General features: G+C 42.4%; 1 protein-coding gene and 1 long non-coding RNA gene across 27 annotated transcripts in view; one reads left to right on the top strand and one right to left on the bottom strand.

Moving 5' to 3' along the window:
- Nucleotides 1-24,593, top strand: part of CELF2 (CUGBP Elav-like family member 2) — a 495,873-nt gene that overhangs the window by 423,676 nt on the left and 47,604 nt on the right. For all 26 annotated transcript variants that reach the window (XM_079106234.1, XM_079106222.1, XM_079106224.1 and 23 more), the window contains 3 exons: nucleotides 5,767-5,846; nucleotides 9,897-10,055; nucleotides 13,058-13,121. In XM_079106234.1, coding sequence (XP_078962360.1) covers nucleotides 5,767-5,846; nucleotides 9,897-10,055; nucleotides 13,058-13,121 — 303 coding nt within the window. The remainder of the gene's footprint in view (nucleotides 1-5,766; nucleotides 5,847-9,896; nucleotides 10,056-13,057; nucleotides 13,122-24,593) is intronic.
- On the bottom strand, nucleotides 13,379-19,824 carry LOC306641253. Its single transcript, XR_013758099.1, has 2 exons — nucleotides 18,359-19,824; nucleotides 13,379-14,325 (listed from the first exon to the last, which is right to left on the bottom strand). It is a non-coding gene; the product is annotated as an uncharacterized lncRNA (long non-coding RNA).

Consider the following 24,593-nt stretch of genomic DNA (forward strand, 5'->3'; position numbering starts at 1 on the left):
AGAAAAATAATTTCTGGTGAACTGAGGAGAATTCCCTAATGGAAAAAAGAAAATACTCACTTATAACCATTTGTTCTGAAATATAAAGATAGACAGTGGTATTTTTTTTCAATTAGCAGGACCCAGGGACTCTTGATTACAGGGGCCTGCTCCTGAATCACTGTATTTGTTAAAAGAACAATTCTCTTTCATGCTATTATTTTGCTTTCATTAAAGAATTTCAGTTTTCAATCAAATATTAATAAGTGCCTCCCATGAACGGTGTCACAGATGAAGGGTGCTCTTTTTCCCAATGTCTTGCTGGCTCAGCTGTTTAGAAAATAAACCAAAATTAAGTGGAACAAGCTTGGCTACACTGAAAGGTACCTCCTGATACAAAACCAGGTTACAAAGTATGCGGTAAGAAGGTTTTTAAATCACAATATTTGCTTATGAGGGTCAGGTGCAGCCAGGTGGTTGCTCTTCTTTTTCTACTTTTGCACAGTTCAGCTGGTAGGAATGGAAACAAAGGGAGCAGTTAGTCTTACTGGCTCCCCCGTGGGGTCCAGTGCCGTTTCTTCTCGGCCACATCAGTAGCTTCCGTTCCTCCCTAGTACACGTTACACTGAGATTTTGCAGGCTTGTTGACTGGTTACCCCCGCTGCATATGGATGATCAGTACCCACAGTACCTGTCACACCCTGCTGTACCTTAAGTTAGAGTCACTGTCTTTTTTTGGAAGAATCATTATCATCTGCACATTGGCCAAAAAGATTGTTTTTAAGGTCCCATTGCTGTTCACCAGCACCAGCCCCAGCCCACCTTCCAGGGCAGACGATGGTGGTGACACTGAGCACCTGCCAAGCACAGGAAGCTCCTCTGCGATGTGAGGACGCCACCTCACTTTAGGCAGCCTACCCACATCCAAGTCCACATCTCCCCCTCTGGGGCAGTGACCCATTCTCTCCACCCCGTCTTCTGTTCCTTCTGTTTTGGAAAACATGGTTTGTGGCGCTTTCAGGAAGCTTCATGACACTCAGACTCCTGTCCCATGGCAGTGCAGCCTCTCCAGGCCTGCTTCCGGAACCTTCACTGCAGACACCAGCAGGAAACCAGGCCCACCCCGGGCAATCCAAATGAGATGCTTGCTCGCAAAAGCAAAACTCTATGTTGTTAAACAAGTGTATTCATCTGACATTGGCAGCTTAGCGTGTTGATTTCCTGACACATCCATGTTCTCACTTACCCATAATCCTACGGTCAGAACGGACTGTTAGGTACATCCTACAAGGCTTTCTGTACTGCAGCAATTGAAATTATCTGTAATGTGGAGACAGAGTGAAGAAATTTATTTCATTTTTCATTCCCACAAACTGTAGTCAAATCTTCACTACCATTTAAGGTAACTTTCTGCTTGTTTAAGAATATTCCAGCTGTGTTTATGGTGTTCCAACATTCTCCTGCCAAAATCCTTGACAAATGAATTGGCAATATTTGTGGGGATGTTGGAGAGCACAGACTGGATTTAGCCATTAAATCCTCATTTGTTTTTGTTGTATCTGATCAAGATGTTAGGACATGGCTTTTGACCGCCCAAATGTCTACATGGAGAAAACTTGGTTTTGATTATGTTAGCCCTATCCACACAATCCCTAAACATTCAGATATGTGGAAACTTTTTATCACATGCCCCCTGGTGTATTGACTGCATTTTACCCTCTTGTTCTAAATACAGTCTTCCATACTCGTCTCAGTGATGAGATCTTGCCAGCTATCAAGTAGGTCGTAGTCTGTACCCAGCCTCAGGTACCATAATGAATGACATCTCTGTGCCAGTGTTAATAAACTAACCCAACACTGGGGCTGGTACAGTGTTAGAGGACTAATTTTTATGTCCCTCTATTAAGCTGGTACCTTGTGTTCAATCAATCCTGCCACTGCTAAAAAGATACAGCAAGGAAAGTCACCTGCATTAATGCCTTTGTTCAACTGACTGGGAATTTATAAACAAGTTTCCATAGGTTAAAATCTCTTCCCTGCTGCACTTTAAATTATGCTTCTTTCAGTTGAAATATAACAGGCTGCCACACCTCTTTCAAAGAAGTAGCAGAAAAACAAGAAATGCTCATGCTTTTCAAAGTACTTGAACTTTTTTTTTTTTTTTTTTCAGTGTGGAGCAAGAATTCATAGTTCTGTAAAATTCTCTTACAGCTGAAAGAAATGGTAGAACACCTGAGTTAAGATACCCTTTCAATTGAAATGACAAGTGTAATAGATGTGTTCCAGAATCTTCTCTGTGACAGGGCTACGTGCTTTCCTTAGACCCTGTCTGTAGGAGGAAATTACTTTGTGAAACCTTTCCCCAGTCAATCATCCATCTGTTTTAGCAGCGAGAAGGAAACCTCATCCGAAATAAGATGAATTCAACACCTTTCATTCCTATTAGTAATCTCTGACATTGTCAAAGTGGAGACAATAAATAATTGCAAGGTAAATTAACAGGTTGGCCACATTTATAGGTAGATTTTTTGTTTTTGTTTTTGCTATTGTGTATTTGAAGATTCTAATACAGTAATTGCATATTCGCACAAATTCATACCTAGGCCAAAAAGAAAGAAAGAAATGCAGCTTTATTATTTTGAACTTGTATCTTTTTTCCCCCCAGTCTGATTTCTCTAGCATTTTAGTCAGATGTCAGAGAACTGATGGCTGAGATAGTACATTCAACAGCCCAGAACAGCTAAGGGCCAACACTTACAGGATCAGAGTTGTGTCCTTTCAAGACCCAGAGACCTCCACTGAACCCAGAAGCTCATTTTTAGTAGAAGAGGAGACTGATTTTGACTTCCTTCTTTCCAATGGAAAATCTATCCAGTTAGCTTGTGAGAAAAAGCCAGCAGCCAGTTACAATGGTAGAAGCTCATGTTAGTAAAAAGCCACAGAATGGAGGCCTAATCCTAAAGGCCACTGTTTTCAGTGGTGTTGGAAGGGAAATTAAAATCTATCCATAGGACTCCCATGCTCTCCTGTTTTAGTGGAATTACAAAGGTTAACAAGCCATTCTTCCAAGAAACATTTGGTTCTGAAGTTGCCCTTCGCCCAATGTGGCGTAGTGAGTGCGTTTCAACATGTACTCCCACTTTATAAATGACACGGTAATTTTTTCTCTTAAGTAATTGAGCAGAGCACACAGTACAGAGGTTGACAGAAGCCCCTAAGGAGACAGCTCCTCTCACTGCACCACTGCCAATAGAATAAAAAGGTTAAAGAAGTCATCAGATTTGTCAGATCGTTTTTTGGATGGGGTAAGGATTGTATAATGAGAAGCATCAGTCGAATTTTTAATTGCAGGTTTCATAGAGAAAAGGGCAATGGTTCAAGTTTATAGAGATTTAATTTTATTGTTCTATTGCTAATACTTTTCTTCTGAGACCTGCTAATTGCTTTATCTTTCTCACTAAGTTACTTACAAAAGTTCTGCTTGTATGAAATTGTGGTAAATGCATAAACTGTGCCTTATTGATTCTTGTTGACATTTTACATGTTTTTAATGCATTTTTAACCTCCAATTGGAAACCGTCAGTTTGGCCCATGTGCCTGGATAATAAGAGCAAATGAAGTGAATGTCACTATCTTTTTGACTATTAAAAGTAGAATTAGTCCAGGCTTCGCGTGGTTTCAAATGTATCTCCCTTAGATGATTGGCTTTCCCCTCCGTGTAGTCTCAAGGCAAGAAATAGAAAAATAGAAATCTCTTAGCATCATTTCCTCTATATAATGTCGGTGATGATCATAACATTTTTGAAGAGAGATTACTTTGAAACAGATGGTAAATTTGAGACTAATTTTAGACCTTCAGCATCAATATGGACGCCAGGAGAGGTACTGTCATCTGTCTCACACTCTGTTACCCACATCGTGTAGATGCCTTAGAGAAGGCCACTAAATTGCCTTTATCGATGACAAAGGCTGCAGTCAGCCTAGGTACAAGCAGCATGTTTAAATAGTAAGCTTCATCAGTACTCTCCTGTCAAGAAACTAGGAGACAGCTCGCATCCATGGCGAGTAGACTTCATTCCAGCTTCTTCAGGCCCTCTTAACCAGGAGGTGAATGCAAGATGAATTTCCCATGTACGGAGAGTTTTTGTGTATGAAAAATTACAGTATGATGCAAAAAAGGAAAAAAATGCATTGACTTATTTTCATGACTGGATGTCATTGTGCGTTGGGGGTAGTGGGCAGGCACTGCTTTCTCTTAATGCTGTTTGATTAAAAGGTGCTACTACAGTATTGACTTGATAATCTCACCAGGTACACACGCAGAGCAAAAGAAGAAAACGTTTTATGGCTCACAAATTGATTTACATAAACCAAACAATCTGCTGGTTGTTTGAATGTAGAACGTTCTATTTTGCTTATTGGCCACAGGGGCAACAATCTCATATTGTTGATTCCAGAATTCTGCTTTCATGCATTCACTCTGAAATGACAATAGACTTCAGCCTCTCAGTGTTTAGATCTGCTTCATTTGGAAATCTTTTAAGTAGTAATAATAATAATGTTTTGAGGAAATTGAGTGGAACACTAAATTATTCTCTGATACCTAAGTTCAAACTGTGCAAGGCTAAAGAAGCTGAAAATCAATGCACTTTTAAAGTCATTAGAGATCATAAGTGAAATAAGTCTGTATTGCTTTAGCTAAGCTTTTAGTGTGCTGTGGTATTATTATAAAATCAGCCTGAATCTGCATTAATTTCACAGTCTTTTTCTCTAAGAAGCCCAAGGGTGTATGATGAATAAAATGTAAATTTCAGAAGGCAGTGTTTTTATTAGTGCAAAGGGCAATGAGCCATGTAGTTGGAGCAGTGACCTGCATGGTGGCCAACGCCACTACAAGAAGCTAGACCTGGCACCATAGATTCCAGTTATTTAACAGCACAAGAAAAAGTAAACATGGGAAGCTTTGCAGGTCTCCCAGTACACCTTCAGAGAAATGTGCATTGTCTTGTGTATGTTAGACTGTAGATGAAATCTCTCAGATTTCAGAAAGTCACAACTTTGAAAAGTCATGAAAGTTTTATACAAACAAATCCAATGCAAGTTTTAAAAAATTTGACTTTGTATGCACTATTGAATATTCTCAGAGTAATAGAGCATTGGTTTTTGTTAATAATAAGTCATCTGTAATGGATTTGGCATATTCATCTATATTAGAACAGCATCAACTTATATTTTTATGTATCAATTTTTTTAACTGGCCAGAAGAAATTAGATATATTTATTTGCTGACATTTAGAACTCTTAAAATTTGCAAGTTTGCCCTTGCTGTGAGCATTTTCTTATTTACTTCTTGAAAATTAACAACAAAATTTGAAATACAAAGCCCTGATACATGGATGCCCTTAGTGTCAAGATTATTAGCCAAGGAGAAAATGGAAAATAGCAACTTTTTATTTTGGCCAATGCAAAATAGGTCTTGCTAATTTCAAACCCTGTGGCTAAAAGTAAAAAAAAAAAAAAAAGTACCCAACTTCCTCCCCTAGTTGCCATTTAAAAGATAAACTACTAAATAAATCTTTCTGCTTTGGTCAGATTAGCAAGTCAGCACTGAGAATAAAAAGCAAAATAAGATAAAGCCAAAGCGAGAAGTTGTTTATTTTCATGTACTACTGAGAACAGTGTCGTCTTGTGGCAGTTCTCGTAGACTGTGTTGGTTTAACAAGCGTCCAACCCTTTTGTCTTGTTGTTTTTTGTCTTTCCTGCTCCCTGTCCCCTTGTTTCCCACAGGCTGTGCGTTTGTCACATTTTCTACAAGGGCAATGGCACAGAATGCAATCAAAGCCATGCATCAGTCTCAGACCATGGAGGTACTGTATCATCTGCCCTTTCTTTGTTTTCTTTGTGCAAATGATGGGGAATGGTAAAGCAATTCTCTCCTGTGTGGATTGTTCACATGACAATCACAGATTTAAACTTTCACCATCTCGCTTTTTATCCATTCATATTCATCCTGCCTCTCTTCTCCCTCCCTCCCTCTCTCTCCCTCTCCACCCCTCTCTCCTCTCTGCTCTCTCTTCCTCCTCTCTCCGCATTTTCCCCATAATGACTTGAAATGCATTTAGTAAAAACCTTCCACTTTCTCTACAGTTATCTTTTGAGCCTTGTTTGGAGCGGCCCAGGTCCTGCGATGTAGTCACCGGGCACTTTAAGCAAAGTGTCCTTCTGGGCCTAAAAGATCAGATGCATCCCTTCCCCAGGGTTGGTGTGGATCAAAGGGCTACAGCCCCTGTCCACATTGCTGCTCGCCCTGTACTAAGTCAAAAGGTTCTCTTTTCAATGCAGGGTCAGCTTACCTTTAATTTAGTCAGATAAAATTGTGGTTTTGCATGTTAAGAATGGTGGAGAAAGTTAATGCTTCTCCCACTTGACAGCATAACGCTAATTTTTGAGAGTCCCCAGAAAAATTAGATTTGTCTCCTTACTTAAAGATGAGCGATAGTAAAGAAACCTTTGAGAAGGCTCAAATGTGATCTCCTAATGAGATAAGAGTGACTTTCGGGAAAGATAAACACACTGGTGTGGATGTACACCTAATGTATTTTAGTCTGTGATTTGGGTCATGGCCTTTCTAAATTTTGCACAAAAGCATTCCAAGAGTGATATGCCGTTACTTATTCTGTACTGTCTGATAGAATCATTTGGGAGTGCATGTTCTGCTGTGTTCTGTACACTGTATCTTTGTGTGTGGGTGATCTCTGGAGGTGGTGGCCTTGTGGTATTATCTGAAGCTATGTTTTTCATTTTTTGAAAAAAAAAAAGATATTTTCAATTTTATTTAATGTGCAAAAAAATATTAAATTGTTTGAGCTGCTTTTGTGCTCCCATTTTGTTGGGGCTTTATTTATTTATTTTTTTTGTTCGTTTGTTTTTGTTTGTTTTTTGCAATGCTGCACCTCCCAAAGCATGCTGGGAGCTAAGTGATCATTATGCGTCTTGTTTTGTGGGCAACTTTTTTTGTAGTGAATCAACAAGCGGGTGGCAAGGGGGAAGGAGTGTGCATGGCATTGTCATTAAGTGTTGACTGTACTTTTCTGAGTTGTGATATCAGCATTGCAAAACCTACTGTCTTTTGAACATTCATTTTGACTTTGATATTCCTAACATCCTATATAATCGATGTGTTTTCCTTTCAGTGCAATGCATTTTTAAGACACTCCCTCCCCCCACCTGAAGTCAAGCTCAGGTGAAAATCGGCCACAATAGGAAATGATTAGCAGGATTTGAAATATCTAGGAATCCAGTCTTGTACAACATTGCAGTCACATATGTGATAATGTTTTGGTTCCCTCTTTTCTCGTAGGCTGCTCCATTATTGTGGATTTCCAGCTATTTTTCGACTTGGAGAGTAAAGTGAAAGTGCTGTTAGGGGAAAAAAAAAAAAATTCCCTGAATTGATCTTTCGTACAAGTGTTTCATTCTTAATTATTTTTGTTTCCTGTAATTTAGGGATTTACACCCAATTTGGTCTCCCTTAGTTAATTTTTTAACCTAAGTCCTTCCACCTCTATTAGAAACATTGCCAGCCCATCCCTTCACTCGAGTCCCCGAATGATGATACAGAGACTACTGATGGGGTTTGGGTCTGCCGTGTTCCTCCAGATCATAAGCCAGCACTGGGCATGAACCAGAACCGAGGAGCACTAATGCTTGCATACTGGAAAGATCCGTCAGAGGGGCTGGGGCATATTTATTTTTAAGAAATCCTTTATCATTAATAGCTCTATTGTTTTTAAAATTGGACATCAATATTTAAAAGAGCCCCCAGACACTTTAGTTTTTTAAAAAATTGACATTTAAGTAGAAGATTATGTGCTATACAGTTACGTTATAAAGATACAACCGAAGTTGATTGTTTGGCTTTTTAACTAATTACATTATTTTCAGGACTCTGGCATACATCTTTAACCAAGATGTATTATTCAGTTTAAAAATGATGTGAATATTAAAAGAATAAAGTCTTTTAAACACTTTCATATTGTACTTCTATCTCTCCACCTCCCTGAACTCTATCCCCCCTGTTTTCTCTTTCATGATTTAAATGAGCCATTTTAAAAACCATAATCATTGGTCTAATTTTCTGCAGTTATATCACTTTTTTAGTGTTTTAAGGAAGAAAAGAAAACAATAAATGTACCATCAGGAGGAGATACTGTCATTTGTTAGGGACACATCTGATACAACAGTAATACCTCTTTTTCCATACAAAATCTTCTCTAATTTCCGTTTTCAGAATATTTTACTCTCTGTAAAGTGACGAAGTGTTGGGGAGGTGGCTCAGTGGTTGAGGCCTGCCTGGCCTGTGGGAGACCCTGGGTTCCATCCCCAGCACCAGAAATAAATAAATAAAATGACCAAATGCTGAAATATGTAGCCGATTTAAAAAATCAAGTACAATTTTTTTAATGATGGAAATGTTATTTTTTAAGCAATTTTCTGACATTTAACGTTCTGTACCATGACTCTGCCTACCAGAGCTGAAGCCTTCTAAGCTGGAAGTTGACTGAAACGCTCATCTCACTTGTCTCACTTTTTCCCTCCAATAACAGACACGATGGCCTCATGTATTGGCAGCTACATCCCCAATAACTATCCAAGGTGATGGGGCAGAGGGGATGCAAGCCTGTTTTCTAGAAGAAAGAAAAATAACCCAAAGGGAAGGGAAAGCTTATTTAAACAGAATATCACATTTCTAAGAGGAGAGAGAGGGGTCTATCATCATGCTGAGTTTCAATACAAGTTTTCATTTAATCCCTTGAGTGGAATTACTTCTTTTTACCTCAGCAAAATGTAACAGCTTGAACAGTGATGGAGTGTGCAGACAGGCCGCACCGAGAGAGAGAAGTAGCTGGGAGGTAGGAGGCACATTTCTGCTGCAGTTTTAACAAGTGGCAGCAGTTTCAAAGGTGCTATGGAAAGGAGCACCGTGCTCGAGGTACTAGGCTGTTACTCCTCCAAAGAACGTGTCCACCTCAGAAACGCCTCATCCTCGAGTAGGGTCTTTGGTCACTTCTCTACCCCCACTCTCTGCTTTTTCAAGGACATTAAAACTGAAAAAGCTGCTAAAAAATGTGAGGTTCGTCAGGGAAAGAAGCCACCCAGAATCCTCCTCCTGCCACTTAAGATCTCTCTCCTTTGACTAGAATGTGCTTCTGGTTCTTTTGATTTGCACCAACTCTGGAGATTTTGGATAGAGTAGATTTGACATGGGAGGAAGAAGAGAGACCTTTCTGAAAACATAGGAACAGTTATTTTGGTCAGTGCCTATACTTTTTTAATATCTCCTTCCTTTATCCATGTTCCTAAAATGAAACCCATTTCTCTGTCATTGTTGGATTAATGTTATTCCTACATATCCAGTGTTCAAACATGTGAAACTAAAAATTGGAAGGAGTTTTAAAAAAAAAAAAAAAAAAAAAGAATGAGAGACATTTTTATTCCCATGTTGCCCCCTTGTCCTTTGTTCATGTGGAGACGGGCAGACACATAGAGGCAAGGCTGTCTTTAAGACAGCCAGCCATGAGGTTTAGTTAAAGATCAGGTCTTATGTTTCAAAGGAGGTCCTGGAAGGCTGAAGGAAGATGCAGGAGGAGAGAAGGAGAGGCAATGTAAGGATCAGAGCAGGAAAGCAGGATGACTTTACCAATCAGATCCCCCAAAGAAAGCCAGGACAGGATCTGAAGTGTTCTGTTTATAGAACGGTTCAGAGAAGAAGAAGGAATATCAAACCATTTAAAACCATCTCAGACCATTCCATGTGCTCTAAGTTAAGAGAGATAGACCCAGTGCTGACTGAGTGCCATGAGAGGATGCGACCCATCTGTAACTTCCTCTTCACTTTCCAATGTGTCTGACCACAGGGCTGCTCTTCACCGATCGTGGTGAAGTTTGCTGATACTCAGAAGGACAAAGAGCAAAGGCGTCTCCAACAGCAACTGGCACAGCAGATGCAGCAGCTCAACACTGCCACCTGGGGGAACCTGACAGGGCTGGGCGGACTTACCCCACAGTACCTGGCGGTAAGTACTGAACAGGGTCACTTCCCGTGTGGTCCCCACCCAGAAGAATACTCCCTGCAATTCACAAAACCTTGGCCCCTGGGTATGTTCAAGAATTCATTTTCCATACATTTTGAGTCTTGAGAATTGTTGAAACCACCACGTATGCAGAGTATCTTCCCAACTTAAATTTGTTAGCATAAGCACGTGACCAGTTGAGGCCTCGCCCAACATAGGCTGGGCAAAGTCCCCTGGGCTAGATTTCTACCCAGTATGTCAAGGCATCCTAAAACCAAGAAGACACAGCAGGCTTGATGGCCTGTGAGCTAAGAATGCTGACACCTCACTAGCTGGCTGGTGGGTACCTACCCCGTCAGGACCTCTGCTGAGATCTCCTGGGGCTTTGATCTGCAGTTCCAAGCCTTCCCATTGGACAACCTTGAGGACATCAAATGTTTCCTACTTCCTCCACGTGAAACCAGAGAAAACAAGGCCCATTGCAGACCACACAGACCTAATTCTCTTGGCCATACCTGAGTGTCCCTGCTTTCTAACTTTCACTTTCTTGTGTTTCCTGTTACCATTTCACTTAGTCATTGTCTCCTGAAATACAATGGCCCGAATTTAAGCTACTTCCCCTAGTAAGAGCTAAATGGGACAGAGTAATGACCCCTAGTATGAATTTAAAACATCTTCCTGTAGCCTGAGAGTGGCATTTGTAGTAACCATGTCCATTGTGGGCTGGAAGGCATTGAATACGCCTAAATTATATTTTTACTCTAGCTGCTAAACTGTGCTTCTCTCTCCATTTTTCTTCCTTGAAGCCTAAATGTTGGACTTCACATTTATTAATAAAATTTCATATTGTGAGTCTGGACCTTTTATTCCAGCCTCAGAGAAAGAACACGAACATGCAAGTACATACACACAATGTGTCCTAATTCTGTCATCTTACATTTTAACTATCCCTCTCAGGATTGGATCATCCATTAGCTTTACTTTGTAGCAGGAGCTGCACTGTTTTTTAAGACAGCCCCCCCCCCCTTACCTTGAAAAGGGAGAGTGTCCTATTTGTTTTAGAGATAAGGGAGGCTCCGAATCTACCCCCAGTGCCCAGAGGAGTCTGCTGTGGAACAGCTGTTGGTTAATGGATGAGACACATGTTCTTCCTGTCTTCGTCTGGGTTGTTAACAAAAGCATTGACTAAGTTTACCATCACCTTCTGGCCATTTCTCCATCTTATCCTTGAAGATACTGTGAGAGATATTGTCAGACATCTCGCTAAAATCTACATATGCTCTACTTAACAATTTATATTTTCACAAACTTGTGCTGTTGAAATGTTCACAGTCCATCAGTTTAATTGTATGTACCAGAATTCGTGTCCAAGACTGATGGCTTGCCTACCTTTTCATAGTGCGTGAGCATCCAGCTTCCTGCTCCACCATTTCTGAGAACCAAGAGGTGAGGCAAGTGCCCGCCCCCAGGATTCCCATGTGTCTCCTGCACTCCACAGCTCACAGAAATCGCTCATATGTGTTTCTGTGATCACATCTGCAACTTATTTGCATATCTGAGAAAGAATTCATTTCAGCATCATTTATTAAGATGTACTATATAAACTTGTAGTATGCTTTCTCTCATGATAGTCACAGATTCTTTCTTATCCATATCCCCTCCACTTGAATGTCCTGTCCTCTAAAAGGCTTGGCCTTTAAGGCATCACCTACCTCCATGGGGAGCCCTAATTCTGACCCTAGCTCACCAGAGATTGCTTATCTGTGGAAATCATCCTTGGTGATGGTTTCATGACACTCCAGGTATTTCCACTTACCTCAACAGATGTTATTAATTCCTGAAAGCTAATACCGTCAAAGCTAATTTAATTTTACAACTTTAATTTTTTTAAAACATGTAATGTTTAAAAACACCCAGCTTGGTGTTTTAACATCACTTGATACAGGGTCAGTTTTGAGTCTCACCCAACCATAGAATTTTTCTTATTAAACTGAAGAAACCTTTACGTCCCCATAGGAACATCTGTGTTCTACGTTATGTTTCACACAGCTCCAAGTAAGTTCTGAAAGCTGTTTCTAATTCACCTTGGAATTCATCTTGTTCCTCCTAAGCACGTAGTGCCATAACCATATCCTGGTGGTGATTTGGTAAATCTTCATCTGTTGGTATGCATGTACGTTGGAACATGGGAGGTAACTATGTTCCCCCTTAGTGTAGCACCTAAACTACCTACAGCTCAACCAAATTGGACCTGAAGGGGAGCCTCGCCTTAACCTGTGACATTCACTGATTCTACATGGCAGGAAAAATGAGTTTTCAAAAGCTCCAGGGGAAAACCACAGACTTTTTCACAGGCATATTAAAGTCTTTTTTAAAATATTCTGGTGTATGATGCATAGCTTCAATGTACATAGAGCCAGCTAATTCCAGGTTGTGACAAATAATGTTTTCTCTGCCAGTGAAGACCATCTGAAAAACGGCTGACCATTTTCTGGGCCATACAGCTATGGCTGTAAGTGCAAGGCTGTGACGCATACTGTGTCTGTAGTTATGATGAGCTTCATGCTGACCTAAGAGTTGGGAAATCCATGTGCTTCTGATGAGGGATAAAGAAACCTGAACTGAGAAGAAAAATAAAAGAAGAAGAAATGGACCTTGATTGACAGAGATGAGTTATGGTAACTACCAGGCTACAGAGAGATATAATTAGTCACGCTGTGTTGGTTTCAATGGATTTAACACCTGGTTGTGAAAAAGAGTAAATTGATTAATTGTTTTAAGGCAGCAGCGTTAGTGAGTTTCCCCAAGTGTCTGGGTTTCTTAATAGAGATTAGACATTAATATGGATTTACAGTCCCAGCTCTGGGGACCTTGAGTCCTTCAACAGGCGGTGGCAACCGACCACATAAATGTAAAGGAAGCTGAGTTTGCGGCAGTTGAATGAGGAAGTCACTTTGTTCTCATCTCTGCAGTGTCTGACTTGACACGTGTGTGTTCATTCGCAGCTTCTGCAGCAGGCCACCTCTTCCAGCAACCTGGGTGCATTCAGTGGCATTCAGCAAATGGCTGGTAAGTCCTGAAGCCCGCTTTTCCTTTTGATGGTGCAGTTGTCTGGATACTGGGTTGGTTCAGAGGGACAGAGAACAGAAGCAGGGGAAAAGAACAAAGAGTAATTACCAGGCCTATTAGCTTTCTTAGGTGTTTGGATTGAAACCAGCTGCTCTTAAGTAGTTCTGCATTTCCCACCCACCCTTCAGTGCCTCTAACAGTTACCAGGTGAGGGGGCTGAGCATTCCTCCATAGTATGCTATATAGTCATTTGTGGCTTCTTTTTTTTTTTTTTTTTTTTTAATGGGATTGATTACCGGAGAATTTCCAGCAAATTTCTATATCCAGTGCAGCCAAAATGATTGACATACCTCTAAAATTTTAATAATAGGCAGTCAATAAAAATGTTCTGACCTCCATAATAAAAGCCAAGATTGCAGGCCTATATTTGATACAGTTTGTAGTCCCTTGATAATGACAGACAATTAACAGGGTTTTTTTTTTTTTTTTGGTTTTTTTTTTTTTTTTACTTTAGTACCCCAGTTGACAGAATTGTGCATCAGAAGCTTTTATGTAAAAGTATAATCTTTGTTCTCAAGAAAATCAAAGTGTGGCTGCATTTGAAAGGCAGCTCATTGAAGGATTCCTTTTCATAATGAGCTGTGCCAGTAGTTGCTGAGGCGCAGTGATTAGTGAAAGGTCACTCCTACTGTGCCACTGTCCATGCTGATACCCTACCTTTACATGGGGCCAGAGCAGGCAGCGTGTACAAGAAATCAGAACACAGGTGCCCATTAACCTGCTGGGAGGAACCGTCAGGAATCTTTTTGCTTGTTTGATTCCAAAAGGGTGGGGGGTTGGGGAGAGACAAATGAAAGAACAGGTTTTTGGCATACTAGAGTGAAGCACAGTTTGCTTTTACCAAGGACACCCTGAATCAATGAAATGAAACCTAAGAGTACAGAATAAAAGCCAGATTTCTTTACCTGTCACCGTGAAAACTCCTTTTTCTCACATTTTTTTTTTCTTTCAAATGCATATCCTTGGGTTTTTTTTTTTTTTTTTTTTTTCTTTTTTTCTTCTTCTTCTTCTTTCTTGTTTTCACTTTGAAACTGGAAAGACGTTCTCTGTGCATTCTCCCCGGGTTTGTTCAGTGACCTTCAGCTCAGCCATGATGGTGGTCCACAGGCTAATGGTAACTCATTGTCTCGTGGTATACATTGGCCTACAATAAAAACGCTGCTGAATGATTTCTCCGGCTTCAAATCTGTTGGCATCACCTATTTAGTCTGCTATCATACAGCTTTGGGTTATTAGGGGAAAAAGTATCTTGAAAAACAGTTAAATCAGTGCTGTGTATTTACAAATAGCTTGGGAAGCTTATCTTGGAGCTAAGAATCACATGGGACAATTATTTTAATTCTATGAAGAAAGCTGGAGAGACATTGGCACAATTTTCAGGATGTTTTCTATTATAAAAGAAAAGAACATAGGCACACCCTAAAATAAATGCTAAGATCTGTCACGTTTTCTGCTGGTGGGAGGTTTGTTTCTCTTTATGTGGACCCTCCTAGATCGAAATTAGGGGCTTCCTTAGAGGAAGCCTCAGGCTCTCCCACTTCTGCAACTGAATTATGCAGAGAAGGTCACTTAGTCCTGAGGCTACTGCAGAGGGTGGCGTCCCTGGTAGACGGAGGGCCCTGGGCCCTGTCATTTGTCATTAGGATGTGTGCACCTCTGCTGTGCCAACCACAGGTCAGGACATTAGCATCTACATGCTCCATCCACGTGCTCATCGGAAAACTAAGGGGAGTCTGGGAGTCACCTCAGAAGGTGCCATGGAGCAGATGGCTAATTTAAAAAGCTCTGGGCTTTCCAAAATACCCATTTCTTGAATCTTCAATTTGTTAAATTCAGCATGCTAAGTCTGCACAGGCTGTGAAATCAAAGGCTGAACTGTCCATTTTCTCTCATCCTCTAGAATATTTAGAGTATTCAAAATTTAGGTGCCAAAACCCTTGTCTTTTCTTCAGCGATTTCTATAAAAATCACCCCTTGTTTAAATGGGTAGTCACATCTCATCTTCCTAAGGATGTGAAGCATTATGGTTTAGAGAACTTTCTTTTTTCCAATAAAGAAAAATGACAGCTGGGCACAGTGGCACAAAACTGTAATCCCAGTGGCTCAGGAGGCTGAGGCAGGAGGATCTTGAGTTCGAAGCCAGCCTCAGCAAAAGGAAGGCACTAAGCAACTCAGTGAGACCATGTCTCTAAATAAAATACAAAATAGGGCTGGGGAGGTGGCTCAGTGGCTGAGTGCCTCTGAGTTCAATCCCTGGTCCCCCCCCCCCCAAAAAAAAGAAAAGAAATGAAAAATGGCCTCTGTTACTCCTCTCTTGTCCCAAATGTAGGGCCTACTTTTGTCCTTGTCATTAACATACACCAGTATAAAAAGAGGCTGTGATGGGTTGGTAATAGAGGTTACTTCCTAGAAGAAGCTTTGCCACTCCCCCAGGTGTGGGAGGGGTGCCCTCTTTCCCATGTTCCTCTCTTCCTCCCTCATATCTGCATATGCTCCCTGTTCTGGGTGCCCCCAGCCACACCGTGAAGTCCAGGAGGGCCTGGCCTGGTGGCTGATGGACTCAGCTCTTACTCCTGTGAGAGGTGCTCAAGGTGAGTTTTGAAAGGATGAATGAATAAATTTGTAAGTTGACAGGTATAAATTTGTATTTTGGATGCATTCCTAATAGAGCTTAAGTTCAATGCCTAGTCTTTGAATTAAGAAGTTTGGAGCTGTAGTTCAGCAGTAGAGCACTTGCCTTGCACATGCGAGGTACTGGGTTTGAGCCTCAGCACCACATAAAAGTAAATAAAGATACTGTGTCTACAACTAAAAAAAGTAATAGTAATAAAAAGTGTGGTGTTAGACATATATAAACAACAACAACAACAACAAAACATAGCCGAGCACTGTGGCACACCTTTATAATCCCAGCGGCTCGGGAAACAGAGGCAGGAGGATCGTGATGTTCAAAGCCAGCCTCAGCAAAAGTGAGACACTAAGCAACTCAGGGAGACAATAAGGCTGGGGAAGTGGTTCAGTGGCCAAGTGTTGCTGAGTTCAATCCTCAGTACCAAAAAAAAAAAAAATTATATAAATTAAACTCAGTATCTTCACAGATAAGTTGTTGAGCATTTGGAGATAATTTGTATACTATAAAATATGTTCTGGAGCACATTGTAGATAACAGGTACAGCAGAAGTCATATGATAACAGTATCAAGGGAGCCAGAGAGGTCATTTATCCCAACCCCATCTGATATTAAAGTGTTTATTAAGTGACTGATGTTGTGACATAGTAAGAATGAATATGTACACAATTCATATGTAATTTTTTATATATTAAAGTGGCATATTAAAAAACTCCACATATAAAATTCAAGTACTCCAGCTTGGAACACTATCACCAAAGAAAGTGAAATATTTTGGAAACCAATAATATTTTGTTGTGAATAGCTCTCAACACATAATGGCCTGTCCTTCAGGAGATGGAGGTTTATAGTTAGAGTCTTAAAAGCCCTCATTTATATGAGTAAAGCATTTTCTGCTTGAGGAGAAAATAAAATAAAGCCAAAAAAAGAAACAGAAAAAGAAATTTTAGATGACAAGTTACTAAGTAGTTGCATCAGTAAAATCTAATGAGACATCAGCTATACTTTTTTCCCAAAAAAATCTTAACCATTTTCCTTTCAAACTAAAAATAACTTTAAATGTGTTTTATGATTTCTATAAAAGGGAATCTTTACTAAATACGGAATTTAAAAGCAGAAAATGGATTAGGATCAAATCTTTATCAGCGGAATCCTTTTATGTATACTTACTGTCCTCCCAAAGGTGATTGATTTTAGTTTCCCTCTTAAAACTGCTAATAAAAACTTGGCCATTTCTCACTCATCAGTGGTAATATTCATTCAGTGAACTTCTGATGTCTGGGAAACTCGGGAACTGAGTTTGGACTAAGAATCTGGATTTTCCTTGAAAGAAAAAGGAATACAGGAAAAGTATCTTTTTGACCTTTAAATTTCGTTATAACAACTGTCACATCTAAGAAAATCATACTGATGGAAAAATAAGTTTACAGGTAACCGAGATCCTTGTGATCACTACACAGTTTATTCTCACAGTGTGCCAAGGACCAAACCACTGCTTCATTGCTAAATTACAACTGCAAACTTGGAAGTATCAAAAGGTTCAATAAGTTATGTGGGGACGGGGGCTGGGGCTCAGTGGTAGAGCACTTGCCTAGTGTGTGTGAGGCCTTGGGTTTGATTCTCAGCACCACATAAAAGTAAATGAATAAAATGAAGGTATTGTGTCTATCTATAATTTAAAAAAAATAAAAATAAAAATGTTATGTGAGACTACAGCACCTGTAAGTAGCATGACATAGATTCAAATAACTCATATCTCACAACTTTATGACATAGGGGTTATTGGCACCACATTTTATAGGTGGTCTCTTTAACCTTGGATAATAAACTTGCCCCAAATCACATAGCTACTAAGCATGGATCCTAATTTTCAGTTCCACTCCAGCCTAATCCAAAACCTAAGCTGTCTATGGCCTCCAAACTTACAAAATACAGAACCTCATGTCACAACCAGTTCAGGTAACATTGGCATAAACACACATGCTGCAGTGATTTACTACAGGAACAATTTAACAAACCAAATACGAGTCCAAGCCCGAGCTAGAACCCCAAAACCGTTAAAAAGAAAGTGATTCAGAGAAAGTAACTGGAAATGGTGCCCCTTCATTCTGGAAAACATTTCCAATTTACTAAGAGTAGGTCATTCTTTGCTAGGGGAAACAAAATTTATTTTTAGAATGAGGAATTCATCTTTTTTAAAATATGTTTTCAGTTGTAGATGGACACGTATCTCTTTTTTTTTTTTTTTTTTTAAATGTGGTGTGAGGATCAAACCCAGTGCCTGACACCCGGAGGCAGGCACTCTACCACTGAGCCACAGCCACAGCCCGAGCATGAGGAATTCTTATTTTAAAAAATTAGAGAGACTTGAAGTTATGGGTGAAGAGAAAGTATCTGTCCATGACAGGGGAAACTGCTTCCTTTTCATTCTGATTTTCAGTAAAGCTGATGGTAATTCCCTTTCAGAATATCAGGTCTAAAATTTGTAAGTAACAAAATTGCAGAGTACAAATATTTGCTTAAAACAACAAAACGGCTCTCCTTTTACCAATCTGAGTTCTCCTGGAGAAGACTGCCTTGGAGTGTCTGTCACAGTGGAGAGGAGGGAAGACATTTGCACAATGTACGGGAGCCCTGGGAAGCTCCAGTTGGAGCGGCTCCCACCGTGGTGGAGCGTGCACGGTGGGCCCACAAAGACCCTGTGTTCTTCCTGAGTCTCCAGCAGTCCGCACCACAGACACTTCCTGCGAATGTGCTAATAGGCCTTATGAGAATGTTCTATAACCACCCATCTGTCACTTTTTAACAGACCTGATTGGCAAGCACTTGTAACAACTGACATCTGTTCTCGCTTATTGATATGCAGATTTATGGTAATTGCTATGAACAATAAGACACAAAATTACCTAAGGTGAACATTAAATTAAAATTTCATGCCCTTCTCCTTATAAATAATTTTTTTTAAATCTTAAGTTTCAAGTAGGCATATTGCGCATCTGTTTTGTACATAATTTCTTCTTTTGGAGAAGGATTTTTTTTCCCCCAAGTAATGAATGAAAAGTTGATCCCTGTATTCCCAACTTTTTTTTTTCTTTTACCATCATTATAGTGGCTCACTCTTAGATTTCCTAAAATTTAAAATGTCACGCATGCTTCGTCACCCTGCTTATTGCCCCTGGTTTGAGGGGTGTCCCTCTGAGCGGAGTGCTTCGTGAAGTTAAATGTCGTCAGTTTTTCTCCTGAGAAAAGCTAGCTGTTTGCCAAGCCAGAACCAGCTTCCGGAAGGGTGACAGGCGCCTCTCCGTCTGGTGCCCTTTCATGGTGATTATGTAGGAGTAAGAGAAAGTGTGACTGGGGGGGTGGAAAATGAGGAGGCGCCTGTGACAGGAGCTGAGACGGGAAAGGACAGGAGAACTCACACACCCGAAAGAAGAAGGAAAAAGGAAAAGGAACCAGAAATAGGAATTCCAAAATGAGCAGATGCAGAAACCCACCCTGAGATGGCCTGTGGAGCCGCTAACGACCCTGAGGAAGAAGAAGGCAAGAGAAGAGGAAGCAGCTCACTCCCAGGAGCAGGCTGCGGGTCTGGGGCGGCCATGGAGGATGAGACTCTGGGAGCCTGTCCCGACGCAGCTGCCCACCTGGTTTCCACAGCAGGGGCAGTGACTTCCCCTTAAGGAGGAGTGGATGATGAGATGTCCACTTCCCAGGTGAGGGCTCCCAGGCTCTGGACACAGTTGTGGCAGGAAAAGCAAAAACGTCAGTCACCAGAGACAAATGCCGTGGCCACTGAAGGGTTCGGAAGCACTGTGCCCCACAGAATGCCCAGGCCCCTTCCCCTTGCCCCAGAATCACTACCCTGACATCAGTAGCATTTAGAAGACCAGAGGTGGTTCAGGAATGTCCTTGAGGGACGGGCTGGAGAGTAGGCAGAGGGCCGCTGCGTGGCAGACACAAGAACTCTGGGCAGAGGGGAAGGCGCCCCCGTTACCCAGCAGCCTCTGTCCAGGCTGGAGAGAGCGCTCCAGGTGCTGCTCTGTGCGCTTCCCTGCTCCGCTCAGGTCCTCCTTGAGCTTCAGCTGCGCCTCGAAATGCAGCGAGGACTGGAGAAGCCCCGACGTGGCAGGCCGCCCCTGTTGGGTACGTGTCTTTGTTCTGAGTGGGAGAAGGGGCCCGTTTCCTTTCCTCCTCCTCCCCTGTTCTCAGTGCATCACTCCTCAGCTGTGACTTTCTGAGTCTTCATGTCATATAGTCACTGTCCCGATCCTCATTTAGTGGCTTCCTGCTAGGACTTATCTTTTTCAGGTTGTCCAGACTTATTTTTTTTATTTTTATGGTCTATCACAAAACATTTTGCACACAATATCTGTCTCTCTTGTTCGCTCTCTCTTGCTCTCTCTTGCACACGCACACACGTGCACACACTTTTTCATAAAATTTCAGGCAGTTCACAGACCACCCGAATCCGTCAGTGTGCCTCCAGATGTGTGGGGAGACAGCATGAACAGACTCCATTTTGAGAAGACGATACCAGTGGTCTGTGGCATCTGGGATCCTGGTAATGGATGCGAAACGAATCCCATTAAGAAATTAAAGAATTCAGTGATTTAGAGAGCAAGATGCAGTACACAGTCACAAAGTGGTTACTGGTTAACTCAGTTCTTAGCTATTAATGAAGATCTCATTCAGTCCCTGAATTTCAGGCACCATAAATTGAGTGAAGAACAGGACTGTGAAACACCGTCTTCCAGGCCTGGTGTTCCCACGCACCAGGACTCACATTTGGTTCTGCTGGGCTAACATGCCTCACCTGGCAGCTCCGTCTGCTGAGCGCAAGTGGCAAGGCCGCTCTGGGCATGTGTGGGAAGCGGGTTACAGTGCCACCCCTTTCCTTCCTGTCCCTCCTAAACGTCTCTGAGGTACAAAGTTGAGTGAAGTCAATGAAGGCCAAGACACAGGATGAACAGGCAAAAGAGCCTCAGGTGGGAACTAAGAGGACAGGAGGAACACGACAGGGAGGCCAGGTCAGCAGGGACCTGTTTACCCAGGACTGCTCCCTTGGGAGTGGCCTTTGCAAAATGGAGAATGGCCTCACTTTCCTCTGTGTGTGGCCTGTCCAGCAGTAGTAGTGTGGGATTGTCATGGATATCAGGTAAGGGACCACATACAGAGCACCGAGCATGCATGGAACCTGTTTATTCTCATGACCTTTGTCCTCATGATTTGAGGAAGTATTGCAGTCACTAGTCTAGCTAAGAGGCTGCTGCTTTAACAACCTCCGGGCATTGTTCTTGGACATGGACTTGTGACCCTCAAGAGGTGGTTCCATTTGATCCCGCTTGACCACTGAGAGCCCAAGGTGTGGAACCAATATGCTGCAGGTGCTCCTGGCTGGAGCAGTGGGCAGAGCTGGGTTGATTTAAACCAGGGCGTCTGCCATTAGAGCCTGCATGCTTCAACCAAAGCCACAGCCACCTCTGCTAAGTGGCAGTGTCACCATTGTCATCAGAGAATTCTGTGCATTCCAAGCCCTAGGAACAGGGAGTGTGAAGAACAGGATGTCCCTGCCAGGCCTGCATTGAGAAAAGCAGACATGTGGGGTCATCACTGGGAACGGGGCTCCATCAGGGAAGTCGGCAGGTACTGAACTCTTATTTGGGAATGGGGTTTGGGGAAATCGGGAAAGCCCGATGGGTTGTCACACAGAGACCAAATGGGATGGCATAGAAAGGACAGGCAGTAATCCCCCACTCCTCACTGGCCGGTGCTCCTCTAGAATCACCCTCAAATGATACTCTGTGAGAACGTGGTTCTGAATCTGGCCTATCTACAGAAACTGATGAACTGACAGGATTTCCCCCAGCCACTGGCCTCTCCCTGCTCCAAAGTCCAGCAGCCTTCCTGGGCACAGGCCGTCCTGCTTCCACTTCATCCTCCATGTCGGACAAGAGTCTGGTCCATGGTGGCCACTTAGTAAATGGTTAGATGGACTCATGGGTGAACAGTGGACAGACAGAAGTCCTCCGGCCTTACTAGTTCTTTCTAACACTTCCCCTCTTCCTTTTCCCCAAAATCCCTCAGACGCTGGGGATCACAGTGGCCTCTGCTTTCTACTCTTGCCTCAGCTTCTGTGACCCATGTCTTTCCCTTTCACCCCTCAGAATGGCACGCCAGAGGCTCAGTCACTCCACCCAGCCTTTCTAGGTAGTGACAAGAAAAGGTTGAAGAGGATGCCAGAGACGGACGCTCTTGGGTGTTGTGTGTGACGGGATGAGTAGGGGGACACACACCCTCAGCCCTGGATTCCTCGGGTCAGGGCAGTGGGATTCCTAAGGCTTCAGCAGTCTCGGTGAATTGCAGTGGGGTGAGATGAGGAATAAGCATGGTTCCGATAAATATGTTTAAGGTAATGTAGTTAATGATGGAGGGATGAGTCAATATTTGATGCTTCTGTAAATACTAAAGAACTAATACACACAAAACTAAAAACATTGCTCTACTGACAACACTTTGTATAGTTGTTTACTGGAGCTCTGCACTGTGGCCCTGTTCGCCCCTCTTACGTAGATTCCCCTGTCAGCTCCCACGTATTCAGCAGCGTGTGTGTGCACGCGAGCACACGTGCACTGAGGCGAACTCAAAAATGAATAAGGCAGCCGGAAGCGGGCCGCACGCTCCAGCTGCTCTGGAGGCCGAGGCAGGAGGATCTCAAGCTCAGAGCCAGCCTCAGCAAAAGCAAGGTGCTAAGCAACTCAGTGAGACCCTGTCTCTAAATAAAATAAAAAATAGGGCTGGGAATGTGGCTCAGGGGCTAAGTGCCCCTGAGTTCAATCCCTAGTACCCCTGCTCCAAAAAAAAAAAAAAAAAAAAAATGAATAAGATAAGATCTTTGTCCTCAGAGAACTGGGTATTTGATTGTGAAGGTAAGAAATAATATAAATCGTGTCAAAGTAGGATGTGAGAGGAGTTACCCCTGGAGAAGAGAGTTTGCAGATGACACACTGGGCAACTGAGCCATCTTCAGAGGCAGCTGGGCTGTGTGGCAGGAAGCACCACCCCAGGCGCAGGGGTTCTGCCACCATTGGCTGTGCTTGGCCAAGGACCTGAGTCTCACCGCGACGAGTGGGCTTAGCAGGCTGTCCTCACGACTCCTCTAGCTCCAGTACTGTGGTCACAGTACTGTGGTCAGGAGGGTCACAGAGGTCCTGGAGGAGGACCCTCTGGCCTGAGCCTAGAGTCATGCTTCAGCCTTGCATTCATTTTGCCAGATACATATTTTAGGTTTTTATTTCAGTGCCAGCCCTCCTCTTTTATGCCCAGCCTTCTGGTGCTGGTGTGGTCTGGTCATCTGGTTCACCTCATGAAAACATTAGAGGGCACATGAGTCACAAGAGGGCTAGTCAGACCACTCAAACGTGCCTCGCTGAGAGCCCCGTCATGACCTGGCAGCCCTCATCACCCTGGGTCTGAGGTGCACTCCTGGTGCTTTGGGGAGGCAGAGCCCTCAGTTGGGCCTGGGTGCTTCTGCTCCAAAGCCAGGCAGCTGCCATACTTCCTCCACTTCATTTTGCTAAGTAAGACTGAAGAAGACCCTTGCTTCTCATAAACACGACACCATTTGACCCTTGACCAGAGGCCACAAGAGAGAGCTTTGTTCCTGGTTGCGTGTGCTTCCTGGAGCAGGATGGCAGGACGTCTATACTCTTCTTACAGAAATTCACAGGATTCCACAAATACTTGTGTCCTGACTTCTATGCATCCCCACCAAATAAGTGGATTTTGAAAAATAGGTGTTTGGCTTTCATCCGAAGCCAACAGATCTGATGTCTCCCGTAGAAGAGTATCATTCTGCGGCAGAGATGTCTGGATCATTTTCAGGGTAGACGCACGCTCTGATGGAAGGGGCTAGGGCAGAGGAGTACAGAAGTGCCTGATCATGCTCATTCTGAGGGCACCACGCCAGTGGCTAGGGCTTGCTCAGGTGTGTTGCTAGAACATTCCCTCACCCCTAGCAACTTCCCCAACACATATGGAAGCAGTTATCAGACAACTGTTGCTAAAGCAGATTAAATTTGCTCAAGAGACATTTATTAAGTATCTGGATTTGAAGCCGGAGAAGAAGGTAAAATTAAGCTAATTACTTAATTCCAGTATCTTTCTGTATAGAATTCTAATCTCTATAAGGGGAAAAGCATTGTTTCCTGCTTCTCGCCTGCATGCCCTCTTACCGTGAAACCGATCATGGAAAATAGTTTGACTGTTCAGGGAACCTGTGGATGGAGAAGTTGAAGGGGGAGGAGAAAAGAAGTGCCTGTGGCAGGGACACCTGGCCCAAGTCCAACCTCAGGTCACTGTCCCCAGGTCTCAGCTGATTCCACCCTCATGCTTACAAATTTTTCATCTCCTTGTTTTTTCTTAATTCTTACTAGTCAGCAATTCACTGTAGTTAAAAATAGCACGTTTTTAAAAAGTCTTTTAAAAAATTTTAAAACACAAATACCTTTTAAATACATTTTACAAATAAAGCTATTAAAGCACTGCCATTTTAATCATCAAATACTGGGCTCCTACTAAGGACTCCTTTTAGAGTTCACATTTAAAATCTGGAGAGAAAGGTTCAATGGCAATAACAACAGCAGCAGCTAACGTTTATTGGGTATTTACAGTTGTGCCAGAGTAATTTGCACCTATCTTATTTAATCTGCCCAGCAACCCATTGAGTTCAGGTATGGATAGTATATCCACTCACTCACCAAGAAATGGAGAAATCAAGTAATTTGCCC

Source organism: Sciurus vulgaris, assembly GCF_902686455.1.
Source record: "Sciurus vulgaris genome assembly, chromosome: 12".
In the NCBI taxonomy this organism is placed as follows: Eukaryota; Metazoa; Chordata; class Mammalia; order Rodentia; family Sciuridae; genus Sciurus; species Sciurus vulgaris.